The 26,049-nt window shown below is 49.3% G+C and overlaps 1 protein-coding gene across 1 annotated transcript in view; it reads right to left on the reverse strand.

Annotated features, from left to right (window-relative positions):
* The window catches only part of GUCY1B1 (guanylate cyclase 1 soluble subunit beta 1), a 140,616-nt gene that overhangs the window by 15,796 nt on the left and 98,771 nt on the right, over positions 1–26,049 (reverse strand). The window contains exons 8-9 of the mRNA XM_075347622.1: positions 8,341–8,474; positions 304–501 (exon numbers count right to left, since the gene is read on the reverse strand). Of these exons, the coding sequence (XP_075203737.1) occupies positions 304–501; positions 8,341–8,474 (332 nt within the window). The remainder of the gene's footprint in view (positions 1–303; positions 502–8,340; positions 8,475–26,049) is intronic.

Below are 26,049 nucleotides of genomic sequence, written 5' to 3' on the forward strand. Positions count from 1 at the left end.
ACTAGTCAGGGTGAGTTCAAGGCCAGCGAGGGCGTACTCATGTGATCAACATACAGGGTGAAGGACTCATCTAGGGACATTAGGGAGTGCAGAGACAAACTTCAGGTGAGTGTTAATAGGTGACTCTGCTCCTGTCTTCTAGCACCAGGGCCTACCATTGTATCATTTTCCTGGAGTACCCTTTGTGTTGAATCTCTCGTTGGGCGTTCTTCCCGGCATGACATAACCCTGGTGTTCCCGCTGTGTTGCATCGATCACTTAGAGTACCCTTGTTCCTGGCTTGACACCTGTAGTGTCACTTACGTGTCAGTCTTTTTCTTCTCATCTTCCAAGGCCCTAAGGGTGTGCTGCAGTCGGTCGGTAAGTATTTCCAGTTCTTGAGTCAACTTATACTCTTCTCTGAACTGTTCTCCAAGAAGTACCAAGTCACGAGTTGCATCATGCAGGGGGATGTCACTGAGATACAATCCTCTTCTTGTCAAGTCATCCAAGTTCATTACACTGTGATTAAATGTATTATGGATTAATTGATTACAAGCCAAATCAAATTCATGGGACAATTACACTTCCATCAATGAACTTTACCTTTCCATAATCTATTTTATTGGTAAGTATATACTTATTAATAGTTTCTCATGTTCACAATTTCACTCACGTTTCTTCCCTTATATAGCTGTAGTGCTGCATTTCAAAACTAAACTGCATGTAACTGCTGCAACAATAGCTGGGCCCCGGCTTGTGCCATCTACATCAGCTAAGCCCACTGAGCGAGCCCCATTGTCACATGTACTATGGTCATGATGTCACTGCTGCAGCCTGTGATCAAAGACCTGGGCAGTGGCACAGATCCCTTTAAGATATTGTCACGCTCCCCGGGTCCCCTGCTCTGCTCCCCGGCTCACCTGCCACGCTCCCCGGCTTCCCTGCGTCGCTCCCCGGTTCTTCTGTCCGGTCTCCGCCGCTCCCCGATCTCCAGCCTCCATTGCCTGCGCTTCCCAGGCGTCCTGATCCCCGCTCCCGGCGCCCGTCGGCTTCTCAGCCCCAGCCCGGCTCTGCTGCTTCCTCCTCACCGCTTCCTGCTCTGGCTTCTGGCACCCGGGACTCGCGCATGCGCATTTGGGCGCGCGCGCGGTCATTGACCCTTTCTTAAAGGGCCAGCGTCCACTGACAGGAAATGAAGCACACAGGTACAGGGTATAAAGGGGTTTAGTGTCCAAGTGGGCGGGGCCTGTTCTTCGTGTTTCCCAAGCTAGGAGTCAGGTCTCCTTGTGTTCCTGTGAGATACTCACCTCTCTCTCTTCTAGAGCCGATCCTGCCTTGCCATCCGGTCCTGCCGAATCCCGAACCCCGAACGCTGCCTATCTGCTATCCTGACAGTCCGTACCATCTCTGATCCCTGCGGTGACCCGTCATCTCGCTCCAACGGTTCCGGACTCCGCCTGACAACATCTCGGCTTCCGAACCTGAGCTCTGTCACCCGGACTACCATCAGTGACTCCGTGGTCCCAGGGACTTCTCCATTATACTCTTGTGCACGGACTGTCTTGCTACCTGTAGTGCTCCAGCTACCGGACCCCTTACCATCATCAAGGAGTTCGGCCCAGTGGATCCACCTCCTGGGTCTGCCCGTCCACCTGGCCCTAACAGTAAGAACAGGCCATGGATCCCGCTGAAGCACTAGCAGCCTTGCAGGAGGAACTCACACGCCAGCGTGAGACTCAGACCCGCATGCTGCAATTCATGTCTTCTGTGGACGCCCGCCTGAACACGCTACAAGCGTCAGTTACATCTTCAGCATCTCGGGCTTCCACTAGACAATCCACGGCTCCAGCTCCCGTGGCAGCCTCTTCGGATGCTTCCAGACTTCGTTTGGCCTCACCACCCCGGTACGCCGGAGATCCCAAGACCTGCAGGGGATTCATAAACCAATGCTCCCTCCATTTCACGCAGCTGCCGCATTTGTTTGCCTCCGACCAAGCCAAGGTCGCCTTCATCATGTCCCATCTAGAGGGTGAGGCACTGGCGTGGATGAACCCCTTGTGGGAAAGGGAGGATCCTATGACCACGAACATCCAGGAGTTCCTGCAGACATTTCGTGGCACCTTTGACGAGCCCGGACGCGCCTCCGCGTCTGCCTCATCTCTTCTCCGGTTACGTCAGGGGACTCTGACGGTGGGTCAATACGCCATACGTTTTCGCACCTTGGCTTCGGAACTCGGGTGGAACAACGAGGCCCTAACCGCCGCCTTCTGGGAAGGACTCTCGGGTCGAATTAAAGATGAGCTGGCTGGTCGTGACGTACCGTCCACCCTGGATGCCCTGATTACCCTAGCGACTCGAGTGGACATTCGCTTTCAGGAGCGATCCAAAGAGGTGTCCCGTGAGAGACGTCCGGTACGGCATTCCTCTCCTCCACAGAAGCCCGCCGTACTTCAGTCAACGGCATCTGGTGTCTCCGTCCACGAGCCCATGCAGATCGACCGTGTGCGGCAGTCTGAACAACGTCGAGCAGAGCGGCTCGCCAAGGGCCTCTGCTTCTACTGCGGAGAGGGCACACACCTGCTACGCTCCTGTCCAGAGAGGCCGGGAAACTCCAAAGCCTAGGGTTGGTAGGAGAGGCCACCCTAGGTGCTGGGACTCTCTCAGACCCGGTTACATGGACTGTGCAAGTGACAACGGGAGAGACGCGGTTCACGGCTGAGGCGTACCTCGATTCTGGGGCAGCAGGCAATTTCATCCAGCAGGCCACGGTGGACAAGTACCAGGTGCCTGTTACTCCACTCGACAAACCCCTCGTGATTGCCTCTGTGGATGGGAGACCCCTCTCTGACACCATCTCCTGGATCACCAGGCCGGTCGAACTGCGTATCGGTGCCCTGCACACCGAGAACATCGCTCTCTACGTCCTTCCACACATGTCCCATCAAATCCTGCTGGGACTTCCCTGGTTACGGACACACGAACCATCAGTCAGCTGGGGCACTGGTGAAATCACCCGATGGGGCTCTTCTTGCCATGAGAACTGTTTGAAGACCATACAACCCATCCGACGACCTCCGGTTCCAGAGTCCCTACCGGGACTGCCCTCGGCCTATTGGTCCTTTGCGGACATCTTTGATAAAAAGGAGTCAGAGGTACTTCCGCCACATCGTCCTTACGATTGTGCCATCGACCTGCTCCCGGGAACTACACCACCTCGAGGACGGATATATCCACTGTCTCCAGCCGAAACAAGGGCCATGTCTACTTACATCACAGAGAGCCTGGCAAGGGGATTCATTCGGAGATCCTCCTCTCCTGCTGGAGCAGGCTTCTTCTTCGTTAAGAAGAAAGAAGGCGACTTACGCCCATGCATAGACTACCGGGGATTGAACCAAATCACCGTGAAAAACAAGTACCCCCTGCCGCTCATCCCCGAATTGTTTGATCGGCTTAGAGGAGCTCGTGTGTTCACCAAGTTGGATCTTCGGGGTGCCTACAACCTGGTCCGCATCCGCTCTGGGGACGAATGGAAGACCGCGTTCAATACTCGCGATGGGCACTATGAATACTGTGTGATGCCCTTCGGCCTGTGTAACGCACCAGCAGTCTTTCAAGAATTGGTGAACGACGTTTTCCGGGACCTTCTCTACGTCTGTGTGGTGGTGTATCTGGATGATATCCTTGTCTTCTCTCCGGACCTCCAGACCCACAGAGAGAACGTGCAGCTGGTTCTACAAAGACTGAGAGAGAATTGTCTGTACGCCAAGTACGAGAAGTGTGTCTTTGAGCAGTCTTCTCTCCCCTTCCTGGGTTACATCATCTCCGATACCGGACTGCAGATGGATCCAAAGAAGGTCTCCTCCATTCTCAACTGGCCTCCTCCTTCTGGACTGAAGGCAATCCAACGCTTTCTGGGATTCGCCAACTATTACCGCCAGTTCATCCCTCACTTCTCTGCTCTGACTGCTCCTCTCTCCGCCTTGACCAAGAAGGGGGCTAATCCAAAGGACTGGTCACCTGCGGCCGACGCCGCATTTGGCTCTCTGAAGCAGGCATTTGCCTCCTCTCCTGTACTCCACCGTCCGGAGTTAAACCGACAGTTCACCTTGGAGGTGGATGCCTCCTCCTCGGGAGCCGGAGCAGTGCTCATGCAGAAGTCCTCCTCCGGGAAGATGGTGACTTGCGGTTTCTTCTCCAAGAGCTTCTCAGCGCCTGAACGCAACTACACCATCGGTGACTGAGAGCTATTGGCAGTCAAACTGGCTCTGGAGGAATGGCGCTACCTTCTGGAAGGAGCAGTGTACCCCGTTATTATTTACACGGACCACAAGAACCTGGAATACCTGCGGTCTGCTCAGCGACTGAACCCACGGCAAGCCAGGTGGTCCTTGTTCTTTGCCAGATTCGATTTCCAGCTCTATTTCCGACCCGCGGACAAGAATGTACGCGCTGATGCCTTGTCCAGGTCTTTCATGCCCATGGAGCAGGAGGAGGAGACATCCCAACCCATCATCTGTCCTAGTAAAATCATTCCGGTGGCCCCTGTCACACTGGCCCAGATACCGCCCGGGAAGACCTATGTCTCTGAGACTGACAGGCAAAAAGTGTTACACTGGGGCCATGCCTCGAAAACAGCCGGTCATGCTGGTCAGAAGAGAACATGGAGTGCGATTGTACGTCATTACTGGTGGCCATCCCTTCGCACGGACGTCGCTTCTTTTGTCTCTGCCTGCTCCTCTTGTGCCAGGAACAAGACGCCCAAACACCTGCCATATGGCCGTCTTCTGCCTCTGCCTATACCCTCAGTTCCGTGGCAACACATTGCGATGGACTTTATTACGGACTTGCCATTGTCCTCCGGACACACAGTCATATGGGTCGTGGTGGATCGGTTCTCTAAAATGGCTCATTTCGTCCCTATGGCTGGACTGCCCTCTGCCCAGGAACTCGCTGACGCCTATATACATCACATCTTCCACTTGCATGGCTTTCCATCACACATTGTGTCCGACAGAGGAACTCAGTTCACCTCCCGCTTCTGGAGGGCTCTCTGCAAACATCTGGGAGTGACTCTGGACTTTTCTTCAGCCTACCATCCTCAGTCGAACGGCCAAGTGGAACGGGTCAACCAGATCTTGACCTCCTTCTTACGTCACTACGTCAACGCCCATCATGACGACTGGTCCACGCTTCTTCCTTGGGCTGAATTCTCCCATAACCACCACGTCAGTGAGTCCTCCTCCAGCTCTCCCTTCCATGTCGTTTACGGACTTCAGCCTTCCATCCCATTGCCTGTATCCTCTTCCTCAGATGTCCCTGCTGCTGTTGCTGTAGCCCGTGACTTTACAACCATTTGGGACTCTGTTAAGGCGTCCCTTGCACGTGCCTCCCTGCGGATGAAGAGACACGCAGACAAGAGACGTCTGGACCCTCCGTGTTTCTCTCCTGGAGATCTCGTCTGGCTTGCTTCCAAGTACGTCCGATTGAAACTACCATCCTACAAGCTGGGACCTCGCTACATCGGGCCGTTTAAAGTCCTCAGCAAGATCAATGAGGTCTCCTACAAGCTACAGCTCCCGGCCACGATGAGGATACCCAACTCCTTCCACGTCTCCCTGCTCAAGCCGGTTGTCCTTGGTCCCTTCTCCGCTGCTGCCAGTTCGGCTCCTCCTCCTATTGCCGATGACGACATCTATGCGGTAAGGGATATCGTGGCCATGAAAACCGTACGGGGTCGACAGTTCTTCCTGGTGGACTGGGCAGGGTATGGTCCTGAGGATAGGTCCTGGGAGCCCCGGGAGAATGTGGGCACTCCTCTGATCCGTGCCTTCCTGTCCCGGTTGCGGGGAGGGGGGCGTGGGGGGGGGTACTGTCACGCTCCCCGGGTCCCCTGCTCTGCTCCCCGGCTCACCTGCCACGCTCCCCGGCTTCCCTGCGTCGCTCCCCGGTTCTTCTGTCCGGTCTCCGCCGCTCCCCGGTCTCCAGCCTCCATTGCCTGCGTTTCCCAGGCATCCTGGTCCCCGCTCCTGGCGCCCGTCGGCTTCTCAGCCCCAGCCCGGCTCTGCTGCTTCCTCCTCACCGCTTCCTGCTCTGGCTTCTGGCACCCGGGACTCGCGCATGCGCATTAGGGCGCGCGCGCGGTCATTGACCCTTTCTTAAAGGGCCAGCGTCCACTGACAGGAAATGAAGCACACAGGTACAGGGTATAAAGGGGTTTAGTGTCCAAGTGGGCGGGGCCTGTTCTTCGTGTTTCCCAAGCTAGGAGTCAGGTCTCCTTGTGTTCCTGTGAGATACTCACCTCTCTCTCTTCTAGAGCCGATCCTGCCTTGCCATCCGGTCCTGCCGAATCCCGAACCCCGAACGCTGCCTATCTGCCATCCTGACAGTCCGTACCATCTCTGATCCCTGCGGTGACCCATCATCTCGCTCCAACAGTTCCGGACTCCGCCTGACAACATCTCGGCTTCCGAACCTGAGCTCCGTCACCCGGACTACCATCAGTGACTCCGTGGTCCCAGGGACTTCTCCATTATACTCTTGTGCACGGACTGTCTTGCTACCTGTAGTGCTCCAGCTACCGGACCCCTTACCATCATCAAGGAGTTCAGCCCAGTGGATCCACCTCCTGGGTCTGCCCGTCCACCTGGCCCTAACAGATATACTGTACAGTTTATGAAGTATGTAGGGCACTTTATTGTTAGGTCATACATGTTAATTAAACTTTCATGGTATTGTTTTATAAAGTCAATTATGGCTATTTTAAAAAGTGGGGTCCAGCTAGATAAAGGCTACTTTAAATGTGCCCTAAATAGAAATTAGTACAACTTACTATTCTAACTTCTCTGATTTAAATATAGAAGTAACATTTATGTCCTTTTGGAGTTCCACTTGTGCATTTACTTTAACACAGGATAAAGGTTACTCTCCCTTTTCCGTATTGGTGATGTGTATGAAGGGGGCTTCCTGCTTGTCTTACTTTACTAAGTCCATCCCCTTCTATGTCATGACTGATTCAGACACAGACATATAGAGCAAGGGGAAGACTTAGCTACTTGAGTTGGCCTGTCTGCCAGTCCACTTCAAAACTCCAGGAGGGTGAGGAAGCTTTATCCTCTGTTAATGCACCACTACAGAGTTTTTCTCTCTTTTGCTTCACCGCTGTAGTGTTGCTTTAAATATAACTACCCCGACCTCTGTCTTACACTCACCTTCCGGTATTCTTATACTTTACTGATGCTGCTTTTGTCCCGCGGTGCCATCCTGTGACCATAGCTTCTCACTGGCCGAAAATCAGAAGCTATATCCCAGGAGCTCAATGAATCTCTATGAGAGCCAGAACGAGGCTCCCACAAAGACTCATCAAAGAATGACCTCCGATGCGCTCCATGAAACACTCGAGCTGCCGACTAGTCACTTTTCAGCACAGACCAACTGGAGTGCCGCTGGAAAAGGATGAAGGTGGCAGAAGGTGAGTTTAGGGCAAGGCTCAGGGGACTTAGATTAAAAGCACTACTACATTGGTGCAATAAAAAAATACACTGTAGTTGTGCTTTAAAGAAATGCAAAAGAGGAGCTGCTGGGTCTCACACTTTTTCTAGTTGGACAATCACTTTAATGTCTCACTCACATTAGCGTTTAAATCGGATGAGTGCAAAGCAAGAAAGTCTTGCATTTTATTAGGTCTAATGTTAGTCAATGAAGCAGAGTAGATCTGGGATTTTTTTCATGTGCCGATTTAGCATGAGCAAAAAATTGCAGCATGCTGTGTTTGGCAGCGTGTCTCGGCTTTCAGGCACCTATACAAGTGGGTGCGTTTGAAACATCGGCTGCTCTGATGACATTCGGGAGCAGTCCGGTATATGCCGAGACAAGCAATGGAGAAGATGGAGAAATTTATCTCTCCACCTTCTCCTCACCTGTGATCCGATTCTCGCCTGTGAGAGAATCAGAACAAACAGCAGATAACACTCGATCACGCTCGCAGCAGAGCCTGAGCCGAGTGTCATTAGCATATCCTATCTGATTCTATACACTAGTGTGACCCTATAGCACAAATCTGTTCTAAAATGTCACATATCATAATCTGTAATAGGGAGTGCCGGTTTGTTGAGAATGCAATTGATCTATGGGAATTTACTGTCATCTAACAAGGGCAAGCAAAGTATTTCTAAGGTGGGAGGGATACAAATTTGTGGATATGATCAAGATGACCATTCAGCCAAATTTCTATATGTACTACATCATACGTTCATACAAAAGCTACGATTAGTGATTCCCCGCTTAAAACCCCTGCTTTCTTTCACATAGCCATAAATTAACAGAAATTCAAAGATTTTTCTTTTTTTAATGGTTTATTACCTTGGAGAACAAAGAAAAAGAATGTTATCGGCTTCCGGTAAATAGATCATCTGTCCTTTAAGTCGCAGGCAGCTTATTTCAGTTAGGGTCAGCTCATCTTCAGTCTCTGATTTCTCCACATCAAGTAAACCTTCCTTGTATTAAATAACATTATGTTATAAAAAACACTTCAGTAAATATACAAAAATTAATTAGTAATATTCAGTAGCAGAAATAAGTATCTAAAATGTCTGATTAGGAAATAAGAGATCGCAAGTGTCGACAAGATAACCTACCTAATGTCACCTGTTTAAAGGGAATCTGTTACCAGGATTGTGTCACCTTATCTGACAGACCATAATGTAAAGACACAAACCGTGATTCCAGCGATGTGTCACTTACTGGGCTGCTTCCTGTAGTTTATCACTGTTTTATCAGCAGGAGATTATCACAAAAGGACAAGTAAATCTGCTGACATGGAGTCCTCCATATTCCTAAACTCTGTATAACCCCTCTTCCATCACGGATTGGCAGCTTTCTGGCTACAAATAATGTATACAGAAAGCTGTCAATCAGTGGTGTGGGTGCGGTTATACAGAGCTTAGAAATCAGAGAACTGGTAGATCTGTAGCAGATAAAACTGTAATTTTATCAACAGTGCAGCAAGCAGCCAAGTAAGTAACAAATCACTGGAATCAAAATGTCTGACTCTGTATCATTTCACTGTCAGATGTGGTAGCAAAAGCCTGGGGGCAAATTTCATCCAACATGGCTATGTGTAATACTATTTTTCACAACATGGCATATTTGAATCTCATTGAGGATTCTACACACCTATGTCTTGAACAATTTAATTTAAGGGAAACCAATCACCAGGATTTTCGTATATAATCTAAAGCCAGTGCTATACTGGCACTATCAGGCTGATTCTATACATACCTAAAAAGGGAGAAAGAGAAGTCTTTAAATTTGCCTCATATTACATCATATCCCATGGCCCAAGAACCACCAACACCAAAGCAAATTGCACATAGAAAACTTTAATTGATTGGGTCAGGCATATAAATTTTACATGGGATATAAAACATCATAGCAAGTGAAGGGGTTAAATGACACAGAAGAGCGAGCAAAAAATCCCCATGTGGGGCTGCATGGATCTAACAGGGTAGACACAAAGGTATACTCCCAGCAGGGCCAGTGTAAGTGCCTTAACAAAAAACAGGTTCAAGGTATCAAGACAAGGTAATGCTTAGTAAAGAACCATGGGCACATTATCCAAACACATACCCGGCAGGGAATCCACCAAATGTAACACTCACATGCAGACGCACATGGGGAGCAGTCCCAATACGTATTTCGTGATGACTTCCTCGGGGGACCGTGGAAATTTATATGCCTGACCCAATCAATTAAAGTTTTCTATGTGCAATTTGCTTTGGTGTTGGTGGTTCTTGGGCCATGGGATATGATGTAATATGAGGCAAATTTAAAGACTTCTCTTTCTCCCTTTTTAATATGTTCTTGAAGTTGTTGCCTCTCACTCCATCTAAGTCTGCTGTGACTGTCTTGGTTGTTGCTAATTCTATACATACCTGTAGTGGTCAGCTCGGATGTTTAGGTTTTGAAATCCAAAAAAGTCAAGTTTATAAAATTAGCTCTTTGTTGAGTGCCAGTTGCAGTGGAACAGATCATATATTCATAGTTATCCCCTCCCCCTGTTAGAATTAGTATAAGTATTATACAAACGATTCACTTTGTCTGTTGAAGGACCTGTGTAAGGTCATACCCATGTGACCAGAAGAGGAGGGGCCTGTGAAGATGTAATTTACCCTCTCACTGTATATGCTGTGATACTATGTCATGATATGTATATTTCCCTGGTTGTATTAGTTGTAATTCATGTATTTTCTTGGGGGAGCTACTGGTCTCAATGTGTCTCTCTCAAACAATTGTAGTCTTGGCATCTAATGTGATTATGTAAATAGCCTGTCCTCTTCTTTCCAGAGTTGTGTATCTAATCTGTAATTGCATTGGCCAGTGAAGGAATAGTCATTGTTCTTTACAGCAGGGGATCCCTTCATCTACTGTGGCTGGCAGACATATTGGAGCCCTGTGATGGACCAAACCATTGATGATAGGATGTGTGACCCCTACCCCCTGAACAAACATGGTGGTCTGGTCAAGGAGCACAGACAATGCATTTCCCTTTTTGTAACTTCAGAGTGAGCTGAAACTTGAAGCGAGCAGGAGCCCCAGCCTGGGTGGCTGTGGACACGGACGGAGCTAGGCCTGTGTGGCGGCCCATGGGATTGTGTGGAACTCTTTGGACTACTGTAAGGACGATTGCTTGGTTATCCGGTCCGAGGATTGTCGGGAAGGGCCCCCGAATCTGTTTTACATGGACTTATCGTGTGCTGTTCCAGTGTTCTTGTGAATAAACCTGTTGGATCGTCCCTCGGCCTCGTCCATCCTTTGCTCTGTTGTACACCCCCGTCACAAACTGGTTGGCAGCGCTGGGATCAGAGCAGAAGGAATGGAGGACAATGGCTCAACATCAGGAACCAGCACTGCAGAGTACAAGACCTGGACTTTGGGGAGCCTGCAATCAAAGGCCCGTGAAGTAGGAGTTCGTTTCAAAGGACTCTCCAAGGAGCAGCTGATTGAGGCGCTAGAAGGAGTCTGTTCGCAAAATGACGTGGAGGAAGGATCCTCACAGCAAACGGAAGAAAGACGGCAGCCGGAGGTGAATACCCAAAAAAGTCAATGGGTTGTGTGGTACAAGGAGGAGATGGCACTGCTTGGAGATGAGGCCACCATAGAAGATAAGAGGGAGGCCATGCGTGGAGCTAAAGAGAAGGAGCGCAGGATGGAGGAGATGGCACTGCTGGATAAGGAGCTCGCTGTGGAAGCCGCGAGAGGTTCCAGACAGACTGTAACCCCAGCACCCATCATGAGGGAACTTCCCAGGGTGTCCCGCAAAGACTTTAAGCTGTTTAATGAGGCTGCAGGCGACATTGAGGGCTTCTTCCAGGACTTTGAGCATCAGTGTCGATTAATGGAAGTCCCGGACAGGGAGCGTGTCCGGCATCTGGTTGGGCTCCTAGAGGGGGGAGCTGCTGAAGCCTATAGAGCTATGGACCCTCGGTGGAACTGTGAGTATGCGGATATTAAACAGACTATTCTAGAACATTATGCTGTGACCCCAGACACTTACAGGACTCAGTTCCGTGCTTTAGCCTGTGATGGGGAAGTGTCTTTTAAGATATATGCTCATAGACTCAAACAAATATGTAATCGCTGGCTGGAGGCAGAGGAGGCCTTATCTTGGGAGACCTTCCTGCAGGTCATCCTAAAAGAACAATTCTTTGCCCAGTGCCCCGCTGAGATCCGGGAATGGGTGCGTGAGAGAAAACCAGCGACAGTGGAGGAAGCTGCTGCTCTCGCTGATGAGGCTCTCACCATCAAGCCTCAGTGGAGGGTTCTGTTGGAGGATGGAGAGACGCCTAACAGCTCCACAACACCGGATGCCCCCAGTTATTCTGTCCCCATTGTTCCCCGTTCCTCTAAGCCACCACATGTTGATACCCGTGTTAATGTGCCTCCAGTTGCTTCTACTGCACTTTCTGAAATACGCCGGGGAGAGGAAGTAACAGAGCGCAGGTGTTATGTTTGTAGGCATCCCGGGCATTTGCAGGCCTCATGCCCAGCCAGGCCATGGAGGAATCATCCTCAAACCCCTACAGCACCTTCAGGTGGGAGCCGGCCTCCAAGTTCCCCTACCCCTTACCCAAGAGGAAGCCTTGGATGGAGGGAGACCCAGCTCAGATGCTATTAATGTGGACAGCCAGGGCATCGGCAAGTCTCCTGCCCAGCTGTTCAAATGAGGACTGATCCTGCACCCAATCGGATTGTTAATTATTTACAGCCCAGTGCCATGGAGGAAGATGTGGCACCGTTATGTGAGGACTGGCCTAGTGACTCAGCCCCCCATGTTGCATCACCAGGAGTTTACGGGGTGCGACCCGCAGTTATGACGACTTCTGCTCATCGAGGTAAGCACTTGCAGGAGGTTGTGCTGGATGGACAGAGACTTGTTGGATTTTGTGACTCGGGTGCTTTCCTCACACTGGCTGATCCCCGAGTGGTTCGGCCTGAGGCAATCCATAGAGGACCTGGGATTGTTATTGAACTGGCTGGTGGACAATGGAGGACTATTCCCACAGCCACTGTGGATCTGAACTTTGGTTTGGGGGTCAGGCGATGTGTGGTTGGGGTGATGGGTGGTCTGCCTGCAGCTGTTCTTCTGGGCAATGATGTGGGAGAGCTACAATGCCAATTCGTGGCTGCATGAAGCCACATGTAAGTAACGCTCTGCCTGTGTGTACTTAACCAGTGACCTGTAGAGGTCCCTAGTACGTACACAAGTTGGGAGGGGGAGGGATTGTGAAGATGTAATTTACCCTCTCACTGTATATGCTGTGATACTATGTCATGATATGTATATTTCCCTGGTTGTATTAGTTGTAATTCATGTATTTTCTTGGGGGAGCTACTGGTCTCAATGTGTCTCTCTCATACAATTGTAGTCTTGGCATCTAATGTGATTATGTAAATAGCCTGTCCTCTTCTTTCCAGAGTTGTGTATCTAATCTGTAATTGCATTGGCCAGTGAAGGAATAGTCATTGTTCTTTACAGCAGGGGATCCCTTCATCTACTGTGGCTGGCAGACATATTGGAGCCCTGTGATGGACCAAACCATTGATGATAGGATGTGTGACCCCTACCCCCTGAACAAACATGGTGGGCTGGTCAAGGAGCACAGACAATGCATTTCCCTTTTTGTAACTTCAGAGTGAGCTGAAACTTGAAGCGAGCAGGAGCCCCAGCCTGGGTGGCTGTGGACACGGACGGAGCTAGGCCTGTGTGGCGGCCCGTGGGATTGTGTGGAACTCTTTGGACTACTGTAAGGACGATTGCTTGGTTATCCGGTCCGAGGATTGTCGGGAAGGGCCCCCGAATCTGTTTTACGTGGACTTATCGTGTGCTGTTCCAGTGTTCTTGTGAATAAACCTGTTGGATCGTCCCTCGGCCTCGTCCATCCTTTGCTCTGTTGTACACCCCCGTCACAGGGCCTCAGCCAACAAAGCTGGATATCAGGTCACATGGGTATGACCTCACCACAGGTCCTTCCTAGTGAAAAGTTAAATCGATAGTATAATACTTATGCTAATTCTAATAGAGGGAGGGGATAACTGTGCATACCCCCAGATATTATCTGCTCCAGTGCAACTGTCACTCAACAAGCAGCTAATTTTATAAACTTTACTTCTTTGGATTTCAAAACCTAAACATCCGAGCTGACCACTACAGGTATGTATAGAATCAGCCTGATTGTGCCAGTATAGCACTGGCTTTAGCTTATACACGAAAATCCTGCTGATTGGTTCCCTTTAAAAGGGTTTTCTCTAGCTTTTAGTTTATGGTTTCACATAGATCAGTAATGAATGATTGGTGTCTTCTGACTCCACTGAGCCCTGATTGAAAGGAAATTGAGATCTGTTTTATTGTGACTGTGACTTATTCTGTGACCCAGCCTTAAACAGCCTGTTTATTTGATTGGCATACACCTTTAGGGGTACTTTGCACGCTGTGACATTGCTACTGCGATATTGTCGAGGTCAAATCGAAAGTGACGCAGATCCGGCGATGGTAACAATGTCGCAACGTGTAAAGCCTAGATGCGCCGATAAACGATTGCAAAAGCGCCGAAAATCGGTGATCTGTGTTGCGTCGGTCATTTCCATAATGTCACACCAATAGGAGATACGATGTTGTTCCTCGTTCCTGCGGCAGTACACATTGCTGTGTGTGAAGCCGCAGGAGCGAGGAACATCTCCTTACCTGCCTCCACCGGCTATGCGGAAGGAAGGAGGTGAGCGGGATGTTAACGTCCCGCTCATCTCCGCCCCTCCGCTTCTATTGGCCGCCTGCCATGTGACGTCCCTGTGACGCCGCATGACCCGCCCCCTTAGGAAGGAGGCGGGATGCCGGCCAGAGCGACGTCGCAGGGCAGATAAGTGCGTGTGAAGCTGCCGTAGCGATAATGTTCGCTACGGCAGCTATAACAAGATATCGCATGTGCGACAGGGGTGGGTACTATCGCGTTCGGCATTGCTAGCGATGTCGCAACGTGCAAAGTAGCCCTTACTCTGTAAGGGAATCTCTGTACAGTCATGTACGAGGGGCTGCTGAGAAGTCTTTGTCTTTATGATTTTTTTGTTTCTATGGCAACGAATGTTACATCACATGAAAGCCTTATGTGTCTAATATATGTTTTCAAAATTTTGTGTTTGTTCCTTATGGAAAGTGTTTTACGCACACGGGAAAACAAAATGGCGGAGTCTAATGTGATATTCACAGCAACTGAGAGCAGAGGAGTGATAAAATTCTTGTTTCTGCAAGGAAATTCTGTAAAGAATATTCATTGGGGGATCAATGTCCTTCATATTCTACAGGTTAGAACTGGGTTGCTAACTTTACAACGGGCCACTTCAGCACCAATGTTGAGGAATGTCCTAGATGACCGAGAGTGGTTATTGTTCCAGAGATTGTCGATGCTGTGCACAACCTCATACTGGAGAATAGACGAATTTCAGCTAAAGCAATAGCAGACATGATGGGGATTTCCCGTGAATGTGTTTGTGTCATTATCCATGAACATTTGGACATGAGGAAGCTATCTGTAAAGTGGGTCCCAAATGTTTGACAACAGATCAGAGAAGCATGAGAGTGAAAACTTCCCGGCCTATTTGTTAGCATTTACGGACTGATAAGAACTTCCTGGATTGACTGGTCACTATGGATGAGACCTGGATTTATTTGTATGACCCTGAAAACAAGAAGCAGTCAATAGAGTGGAGGCACAGTGGTTCTCCTCATCCAAAGAAGGTCAGGGTGCAAAAATCAGCCACTAAGTGATGACATCTGTGTTCTGGGATAAGGAGGGCGTGCTGGTAGGGGACTACCTTCAAAAGGGTTCCACCATCAATGCGAGGTATTACATTGAACGTTTGGACCAATTGAAGGCAGCTCTGAAGGCCAAAAGGCGCGGCAAGCTGTCCAAAGGAATCTTGTTCGTGCAAGACAACGTCTCCGCTCACACTGCACAAGTGACCATGGCAAAAACTGGCAGAGCTGGGCTTTCAGCTGGTTGCCCACCCACCTTATTCACCAGATCTAGCCCCCTCCGACAATCATCTGTTTCCAAACCTGAAGAAACACCTCAAGGGTACCAAATTTCACACCATTTCTGATGCCATGGCTGCTACGGATGCCTGGTTTGAGGCACAACCAAAATCCTTCTTTTTGTTAGCCTTACAGAACTTGGAATACCGATGTAAGAAGTGTGTTGACATCAGTGGAGAGTATGTGGAATGAATGTAAAGTTTTATCATCGTATCTCGTTTCTTTCTGCGTAAAGCCAAAGACTTATCAGCAGCCCCTCGTAGTAGTATTATACAGTACTTATTTTTAAAAGGAGTATATTTTACTCCTTGAGGCTCCACAGGAGAATAAAATAGTTGAATGTCCTTTTTGGAAATACAGATATAGAGCTGAATAAACTATCGTTTAATGGTATTTAAATTTCAATTCACAGAAATTAAAAATTCATTCTTGTTTTTCCCGCTAAGATTTGTTAGATTATCTTGTCTATTACAACTTTTATTTCATTTTTTGGGGGAAAAAAGGACAGTTTTGAGAAAATTGATTGTGACATATTTTGACAAAGTAAGGTTGTGTACGCACGTTGCTTTTTTGTGTGCTTCTTTTCTGCACATAAAAAGCATGTTTTGGCAGAAAAAAAGCAGCTGAAAAAAACATGCATTTTTTATTAAGTTTGCACATATTTTCACTCTTATTTTTTCCTACTTTTTTGTGCTTTTTTTTAGCCATGGCGATCGTGGGGGTTTAGGCGCTGTACCTCTGCAATCGCCGCCAGGTCTCTGGCTGATGTTACAGCTGGGACCCGACTCTCATTCCCAGGAGCAGTCCCCGCACCGTTCCCGGCAGTTTAACCCTCTTAATGCTGTGATCAATGCGATTGCAGCATTCAGGAGGCAGGGAGAGGTATCTCTTACCTCTCCCTGGCGATCGGGTCCCTGTAATGCAATCACAGGTACCTGATCTCTGCCATAGTAACCCAGGGTCGTCACCATGATGACCCTGGATTACAAGGCTAAAGGAGAGACTCATACACCGTGCTATAATCCCCTGTAGTGATAAAGCACTGCAGAGGATTATGGAAACGCAGGAAATAAATGCAGAAATAATTGACATGCTGCTTCTATTTTCAGCAACAAAATCTGCAAGTAAAAAAGAAACAGCAAGTCAGGATTCTGCACATCCACCTCCCATTCAAATAAATAGGAGGCGGATGTGAAGTACCTGGCCACGGCCACCATCAGAACAGCTCCGGAACTGAGCATTTCCGGCCACAGGCAGCCATCGCTGACACCAAGAACAGCTGACCGGCAGGGATGTCGGACCCCAGCCGATCAGACATTGATGACCTATCCTAAGGATAGGCTCTAAATGTTAAAGTAGTGGATAACCTCTTCAAATAAAAACAGGAGGGAAGTAAAGGAAAAGTTATGATCTTTTGTTTTATACAGTGTGTCCACACATATCTTGTCCACCGCCATTAACTTGAGAACGATGGCAGTTATAGGCATAGAAGTGGTATATCGGTATAGTAAAGTAGCCATGCACTACGCAATGAAACCACCTATTTCGCCACCTGGTGGAAAACAACGGAGTTAGCATTTTTATCTCAAAAACGGAACAAGATAGAAAAAAAAAGTTAATTAAAAAATTGTAGGGCATCATCAATTCAATACAAATCGACACCTTGCATACAGAAATGCTATGATAGGAAACCCATGACCCCCCAAAACATTGAATGCTGGTCACGCATATGGCGCTCATTTAACTTTGATGCTTAAAGTGGCCACCGTCAGCTGCAATGCACATCTGGACTCTGGACAGCATACTGTATCTTGCTGTACGTTGTGCAATATGGTAGGTGACACGTTTGCACAAGCATTTGTGATACGTCCTCGTAAGTCCTGCAATGTTGGTGGAGGGGTCACATACACCTGCTGTTTGATGTGACCTCACAGAAAGAAGTCCAATGGGGTCAGGTCAGGTGAGCGTGGAGGCCACTCCACACTGCCACCATACCCAATGACTTGTAGGAAGGTCTCCATGAGGTATCGCTTCACGTCCGCAGCCTTGTGAGTTTTACACGTTCTAATCATAGCATTTCTGTATGCAAGGTGTTGATTCGTATTGAATTGATGATGCCCTACAACTTTGTAATTCACTTTTTTTCTCTATCTCGTTCCTTTTTCGAGATAAAAATGCTAACTCCATTGTTTTCCACCAGGTGGTGCTATATGTGGTTTCATTGCATAGCACATGGCTACTTTACTATACCTAGACACCACTTCTATGCCTATAGCTGCCACCGTTCTCAAGTTAATGGCGGTGGACAGAATATGGGTTGACACACTGTATAGGCTGAACGGAGCCCACAGTGAAGCCATGGGCAAAGTGACTCATGACTGACTTTGAAGGGCAACGAGGGGTTAACACTGGTTGCAGGGAAAGAAAGCGCGGGCTGTGTGGGGTCAGAAGTTTAAGGGGGCTGGGTTAAGTGCTAGGGGTGGTCAATTGGGAATATAGGATCAGTAGAAGGGGTGGGTACTATCAGAACAGCATGTGAAGCCAGCAGAAAAGGTGCTGAGCCCCCTTCACCTCGTCTCCTGCTGTGACTGTAATCATGGTGATTTAAAACGTCCGGAGCAGCTGCAGGGGGCTGCCAGCAGCGTGGATGGAGCTGCATCAGAGCACAGGTGCTGGAGATATTGGGAGGTTCGGCTGTGGGGGTTGCTGCAGAAGATCCACTTCCCCAGTGGGCACGCAGGGCGAGGGTGCCTGACAGTCTGCCACCAGGAGCAGCTCCTGAGGTCTCAGTGGTGCCGCAAGAGCCCCCTCCCCGGGGACCCTCCCTGTCCATCTCTCCATCCTGTGCTTTTAGATGGAACAGGGGAGGAATCTTACAAGGCAGCCGGGACCTGCGGAGGTGGGCGGGGCCTCGGTGTATCATGTGACCGAGGCTCTGCCTCAAGCCTCTAGTGATCAGGGCTTCAACAAGATGGCGGCGGTCCTTCCCAGTGATATACCTGTGGGGGGACTGCTTGTGGTGGCAGCAACTGGACATCCGGAGAAACACTCAGAGACAGAGGTCAGCGCAGAGGGCGGCTTCAGGCTTGAGGTCAGAAAAGCAAAGGTCAACATCGAGGGAAAGGTCAGCGCGGAGGTCGTCATCGGGGGCAGAGGTCAGCACGGAGGTCGTCATCGGGGACAGAGGTCAGCACGGAGGTCGTCATCGGGGACAGAGGTCAGCACGGAGGTCGTCATCGGGGACAGAGGTCAGCGCAGAAGTCGTCATCGGGGACAGGGGTCAGCGCGGAGGTCGTCATCGGGGACAGAGGTCAGCACGGAGGTCGTCATCGGGGACAGGGGTCAGCGCGGAGGTCGTCATCGGGAACAGAGGTCAGCGCGGAGGTCGTCATCGGGGACAGAGGTCGGCGTGGAGGTCGTCATCGGGGACAGAGGTCAGCATGGAGGTCGTCATCGGGGACAGAGGTCAGAGCGGAGGTCATCATCGGGGACAGAGGTCAGCGCGGAGGTCGTCATCGGGGACAGAGGTCAGCGCGGAGGTCATCATCTGGCTGGCGGTCAGCATGGAGGTTGTTTTCAGTGAGGTGGTCAGCGCGGAGGTCATCATCTGGCTGGCGGTCAGCATGGAGGTTGTTTTTAGTAAGGTGGTCAGCGCGGAGGTCATCATCTGGCTGGCGGTCAGCATGGAGGTTGTTTTCAGTAAGGTGGTCAGCGTGGAGGTCATCATATGGCTGGCGGTCAGCATGGAGGTTGTTTTCAGTGAGGGGGTCAGCGCGGAGGTCATCATCTGGCTGGAGGTCAGCGTGGAGGTCGTTTTCAGTGTGGTGGTCAGTGCGGAGGTCATCATCTGGCTGGAGGTCAATGTGGAGGTCATTTTCAGCTCGGTAATGGTTATCGGTAAGGAGATCGGCGCAGGGATCGGCATCTGGTAGGAGGTCAGCATTGAGGAGGAGGCTGTCGTCATCACAGTGGAGGTCGCCTTTATGTTGGAGGTCAGCAGCACGGAGGGGCTCGTCTTCGCGGATGAGGTCCATGTCGAGGAAGAGGTCGTCATCTAGGAGGGGATGATCCACGTCCTGGGAGGTCGTTCAACAGGTAGTCTGCTCCCTGGTGGTCCCGCTAGGTTTGAGCGCGGCGGCTTGCTGGGGTCTCCCTAAGCAAGCTGCTTAAGCGGCTTGAGTGTCTCAACATCCTGAGGAGAGTCATCGGCTGGAATCGGGTGTTCCGGCTGGTGGGTCCCATGCCCCCACACAGCCTGGTGAGTTTAATTATATGTTCTGCGTGTGTTCATCTAGAGCGATTTTCCTGGGTGTTTTATTAGGCCCAGGGGGAATGGTGGCGGTCTTAGTTTTAGCATGTTGGGGGGCCTCTGTGGGGTCAGTTAGTAGGGTCTGCAGCATGTTAGGGTTTGGGAAGGAGTTGCCGGAACGTGTGGAGCAGGCAAAGGTCGGGTCAATGGGGTCCCCCGTTTCCGTTTTGGGTGTCGGGCGTTGAGGCAGGTCGCCGGTTGGTCATCAAGTTAGGCCACATCTTGTGGTGGGGGTCGCGGTGTCAGGGCAGATAGAGAAGGGTGAGTGGTTAAACTTTCGATTTTGTTAACTGGCTTCAGGTGTTTGCCATTCTGCAAGCATCCAGGCACACACAAAAAAAAAAAAAGGGGGGAGGGGGGGGCCTGAGAATTGTTCAGGGGTGTTCTGCTACAAGGAAGGTTCATTGGTTTTGTGGCGATCACACCCGGTGTTGAAATGATGGGCAGTTCAGGCAGTGGAAGGATGGGTGACACTGCATAAAGCCTTGGGGGTCTTGTCGTGCGCGGGGATGGATCTGCGGCGGATTGGTGGTCGCGGTGAAGTTGCGGACAATCAGTGCCAGGTTTGTGGCTGTGTACAGATGGAGCGGTGTGTCCGGGGTTTCGCTGCGGCCGCGGATCTGCCGGGGATTTGTCCTTGTGTGTGACGGGGCCTTACGGCTTGTTGAGATACCAGGGTTCAGGCTGCGGTGGGTTCTAGAATCATAATAATAATAGTAAATGTATATAAAATATAATAATAATTTTGGTGCAAGGCATCGTGCAGGTATTGGGCGGTTCAGTTTTATCTCTGCCATTTCTGGTTCTGGTGGTTTTTCTTCGTTAGGGGTAGTGCAAAAGAAGGAGCCGAATAAATTCCGGGTCACTTGTCACTTGTGAGTTATCGTTTCTGACATGCCGTTCGTTGCCAGGGCGTCCTGACAGCATGCATTTGTTAGTTTGTTTTGGGATGGTTCATATTTTGTGGTCTGGTGTTTACTTATGGTTTGCCCTATTTTCTTGTGCCTATTGGAAGGGTTTGGTTCATTTCTAGAATGGGGGGTTGCAGTATGGCTGGGTTGCTGATGATGAGTCTTACCTAAAAAAAAAAAAAAAAAAAAAAAAAAGACAACAACTTCCTGTACATGGGGCGGTCAGCTCCCCATTTTTTGCCATCTTTGCTAAGGGCTAGGGCATGGATAGTTCAGCAGTTTGCCAGGAGAGAAAGAAGGGCCCTGGCAATTGTCTGAACATCTTGGGAATCTCCATTGATTCTAGGAGGATGGAGAGCAGGGGGAAATTGAGTACAGGTTACGGGACAAGGAAGTGTGTCTTTCCTCACTGAAGTGCGCAAAGCGGGTTATATATTTAAAAAAATAAATAAGAAAAATCAAATGCAGTGGCAGACCTTTGGTTGTTGCTGGGCATGCTTTAATTTGCTTTTGCATGTGCCCATAGCCGGAATTTTTTCAGGTAGTGAGAAGGTGGCTATGGCGGGGGCAAGGCCCCCACGCTTTGTATACGGTTGCCGGAGGAATTCTTCAACGACCTGGCAGTGGGGGCCAGGATATATTTTCCTGGGTAGTTATAATGGATGGTCGTTAGGGTTTTGGAGCTTGTGGTCTATTTTGATTGTGAACTTTTACTGTAGCGGCAGGTTGGGTTAGTTGACAGAGCTTTCAGCAGGGCAAATGGGGGATGGACATAGAGCCACAATCTTGGGTGGAGGCAGTATTTTACCAGGAATCGGATTTTGTTCGAGTTTTTCTTGGTAGTGGCCAGTTCCATGTGGGGGGACTACTTCAGCAATAAAAATATCAGTTTTCGTTGCGTCAACAGGTGTTTTTGGCAACTAATTTTTGGTGTTTCTCCTCCGTTAACAGGGCTATGGAGGCATTTTGGGTTACGGCGCCTTTTTGCTTTAGTACAAAGATAGAGGCAGCGCAGGCACCAGGTGTTTGGAAATTAGCGTTAATGCTCTTTTTCAATGGTAATGGGATCGCTTTTGGTGCCTGGCACTACAGGCAGAGTCCACCAGCTGCAAGTGGCCGGAGGAGCTTTGTGAGGTAGTATTTGGGCACTAGGCTTATTATGCATTACAGTATCCTTTGCTGGGGGTACTAGGTTAGCATATGAGGCGGATTGGTGAGGCAACGGGGGATCGGAGTCAGGAATTCGGCACGGGGGAGTCTGAGGAGGACTTGGTAGGGGCACTGCTGTGTTGGTTACGTAGGGTGTCGGCTGAAGGAAGGTCTGAGGTTAATAATTTATGGCTCAGGACCACTACTGGTTGTAAGTTTCAATGTCTGGTTGATGTCATTAAACTGTTTAGTGCAATTTTTGAGCGATTTGCGGGATGAGTCCTTTAACTGGACTGGTTAATTGCTTGGAACAGTGGGCACTGCCAAGACCAGTGAGTAATTCCCCCATTTGAGGTGAAGTGGTTTCGGCTAGTTGTTCTTAGTTGCTCTTTGGGGAATTAGGGGAATTGGTGGTTCCATCGTCAAGTGGAGGTGGCATGTTGAGTCAGGTTGTTGTGGGGTTAACCTACCCCATGGAATGTTTGGTTGGAATGGTCAAACTGAATACATCTTAAATAAATATTTAAAAAAAAAAAAAAGATGGGGCCGGTGTCAGGTTGTGAGCAGTAAAGAGGTTGATAAGGCGGTCGGTAGAGTGTTGCAGGGGTTATTTATTTTTGTTGGGGGGGTGATCGCTCAGGCCCATTGGTGGTCTTGGGCCTCAACAACCAAGGTGGAAAAGTGGGGGACTTCCTGCAAAAGTATAATTTAAAAAAAAAAAAAAAAAAAAAAAGGAAAAATGTCCCCTCCCCCCCCGGTTTTTCTATGTTCTCCTAGGCGGTGCGCCACTGGTTGGATAATTGGGTCACTGTCCTGAATTGGGGGAGGGGGCTGATGGCAGATGAGGGGAGGAATGAGTGCCAGCGGGGTTGGTTGAGAGATCATGTTCTAGTGCTTTGGATCTGGTTCCAGGTATGAGTGGTCTAAGGTAACACTGGATTTTCACCATTTTAAGCTTGGATCGTGCCCCCGATGTGCTGGTGTTGCACACGGGTGAAAATGATGTGGGGATATCCCCCTATGGGGGATTAAATTGGAGTTATTTGCCATGTTTACTGCAGCTATGCTCCGCCTCCCCGAGAGGTGAAGATGGTGCGGTCGGATATTGTGCCTACAAAACCTTACTGGTGGTTCGGTCGATAGAGGGGATCGACAGGACTGAAATTAAGGTGGATAGGGCAGTGGGGAGTTTCTTGGCTTGGAACGGACAGGTTGGCGCGGTGGATGCACCTGTGGTTAGCAGGTGTTCAGGAAGGTGGAGCGAGCGCTTTGTTGGTGGGGTGACTCGCATTATGAGGTCTCAGGTAATGCTCGTGGTGGCGGTAGTGAGGTGGGGTTCTTGGAGTTGGTGGTAAAATGGTGGTGGGGGGGTTGTACATCAGGTGGATGGTAACCCCCCTTCTTTTATTTGGAATGGTAATTACCTGGCAGACTTTGGGGCTCTCCAGGGTGGGGTCCCCTGGGAGTCGGTGTTAGGGAAATGGTTTTCTGGTCATGGTGTCCCCGAGCTTGTGGTCGTTTGCGGCTGGGGACAACTCCGGATGGTTTATCAATTTTATGGGAACGTCCGCCAGGTTTTGGAGGTCCAAGAACCCTCCTCGCTTTAAAGAAAAGGAATTTATTTAATGTCATGTTTGTATAATAAAGGCCGATTTGGCCAAATTATCCAAGCGGGTGTCATGTCTTCATTCAAAGGGGAATCTGTGGGATGAAGGGATTAGTGCATATGGAGAAGGAAGCATCTACAATAGTACAGTCAAGGCTGAACGGAGCCCACAGCGAAGCCATGGGCAAAGTGACTCATGACTGACTTTGAAGGGCAACGAGGGGTTAACACTGGTTGCAGGGAAAGAAAGCGCGGGCTGTGGGGGGTCAGAAGTTTAAGGGGGCTAGGTTAAGTGCTAGGGGTGGTCAATTGGGAATATAGGATCAGTAGAAGGGGTGGGTACTATCAGAACAGCATGTGAAGCCAGCAGAAAAGGTCCCGCCCTCCCGCCCTGTGTTATGCTGGGGGTGTGGGTTTTCATCAGGAGAAAGTTTTGTATATTTTAGTATTGTGTCGGCGTCATTTTGGTCGGGTATTTTATTTATTTTCTGTCATGTTGCGGTAGTGAGGTGGGGTTCTTGGAGTTGGTGGTAAAATGGTGGTGGGGGGTTGTACATCAGGTGGATGGTAACCCCCCTTCTTTTATTTGGAATGGTAATTACCTGGCAGACTTTGGGGCTCTCCAGGGTGGGGTCCCCTGGGAGTCGGTGTTAGGGAAATGGTTTTCCGGTCATGGTGTCCCCGAGCTTGTGGTCGTTTGCGGCTGGGGACAACTCCGGATGGTTTATCAATTTTATGGGAACGTCCGCCAGGTTTTAGAGCTCCAAGAACCCTCCTCGCTTTAAAGAAAAGGTATTTATTTAATGTCATGTTTGTATAATAAAGGCCGATTTGGCCAAATTATCCAAGCGGGTGTCATGTCTTCATTCAAAGGGGAATCTGTGGGATGAAGGGATTAGTGCATATGGAGAAGGAAGCATCTACAATAGTACAGTCAAGAAAATTGACATTAAAAGGTAATAAAGATAACACCCATGAGCTAAACCATATACATAAATTAAACTTTGTTACATCCTTTTTCTTTGGTAGAAAGGAAAGTCAGCAATTAAACTGCTGACCATCACAATAAAGGGTAGGGACACTTCATTAAGCCTACTTGGCACTATGTGATATGTAAACTTTCTACTGCAGTCTTGGGTTGCTACGATCCTATGTAGTCCAAATAGAATCTTGCTGTATATTTTAAAGCGTATTTTCCATTTTGTTTTTCCTGTACTGAGACATCTGAACGGTGGGTAAACGTAGCCTTATTAGGAGATATTTCAGCCTTACACATAGTATAAATGAGATCTGGCTGTGAACTCATATGTCGAGCCAATCACAAATATTCCAGAAATAAGGGCAACAATTTCATACATTGAATGAAAAGTCACATTTGCAAAAGGTTTTCCTTGTGATCCATAGCAACAGGATTTTTTCTGATCATAAACATGAAACATGCCTTGTCTGATAGTAATAAGCACATGAAAAATCTTAGAGCTAAGTTGTAGGTTCATATACTGTATATTCTCTAAATGAGGTTTTATGTGGTAGGATGAGAATTGTAAAGTTTCCTGCTGCATAATGCAGTAATGCATGAAATGTAACATGTCCCGTCATGGAGTCAGGACACTTTAAATTAAGGCATGTATTACATACACATTAAAGCTAGTCAGGTGGTTGCTACTGAGCGACCCGGTTATATTTAGGCTTTGTGACCCCCTCTCAGCTTATTAATTGAGAGATACATATTAGAATACAGCATGTAAGATGATGGCCTGGCAGGACCAGTGTCACAACCCAGCACACCCGGGAAAGTGCCAGAGTCCTGGATAAATAGGGGGCTCACTCAGCATCAGCAAGGGCAGGCAGGGCTGGGGGGAAACTCCTCCCCCATGCCCCTCCGCCAGAAGCTGTGCAGGGCCGCCGTGTGACTATGACTACACAGGGGCTCACAGCTTGATGGCCATCACTTTAACAGACATGGTAAGGCACAGTGCATTGTGTGGCAATGTCTTTTACCAATGCTCGGCCATGTCTGTTAGTGACGGCCATCAAGCAGCGCCCTGCACAGCCACATGCCTGGGAGGAGCTGGACAGGAGGCAAGCAGGGGGAGGTGAGTGAGGCTGCTGCCAGTTTCCGCATATTAAAAATATCTCTAATGTGCCTGTGTGTGTGGATGTATGATGTGTATATCTATGTATGTGTCATGCGTGTTCGGCTTTGCACTCATTGGGTGTCATGGCGGCGTCAGACTCTGTTCATATTGCAGAGTCTGACAAGCAAACTGAGTGTCTTAGTTGTTCAGCCTGACTCTGTCGTCGGCTCTTTTAGTTTCACTGCTCTGCAGTCCATCAGGAGTTAAGTCCTGCTGGGTTGGGAACTGCTGCTAGGAGCTCAGGCTGCTAATGACCACTCACAGCTGCCTTCACTCTTTTTAAGGTACTGGATCCGCTTGCTCGTTGCCGAATATAGATTAGCTTTGCTTCAGCAATACTGGTCTTTATCGTAGTGATCCAGAGCCTGGTG

Source organism: Anomaloglossus baeobatrachus, chromosome 1, assembly GCF_048569485.1.
Source record: "Anomaloglossus baeobatrachus isolate aAnoBae1 chromosome 1, aAnoBae1.hap1, whole genome shotgun sequence".
NCBI classification, from domain to species: domain Eukaryota; kingdom Metazoa; phylum Chordata; class Amphibia; order Anura; family Aromobatidae; genus Anomaloglossus; species Anomaloglossus baeobatrachus.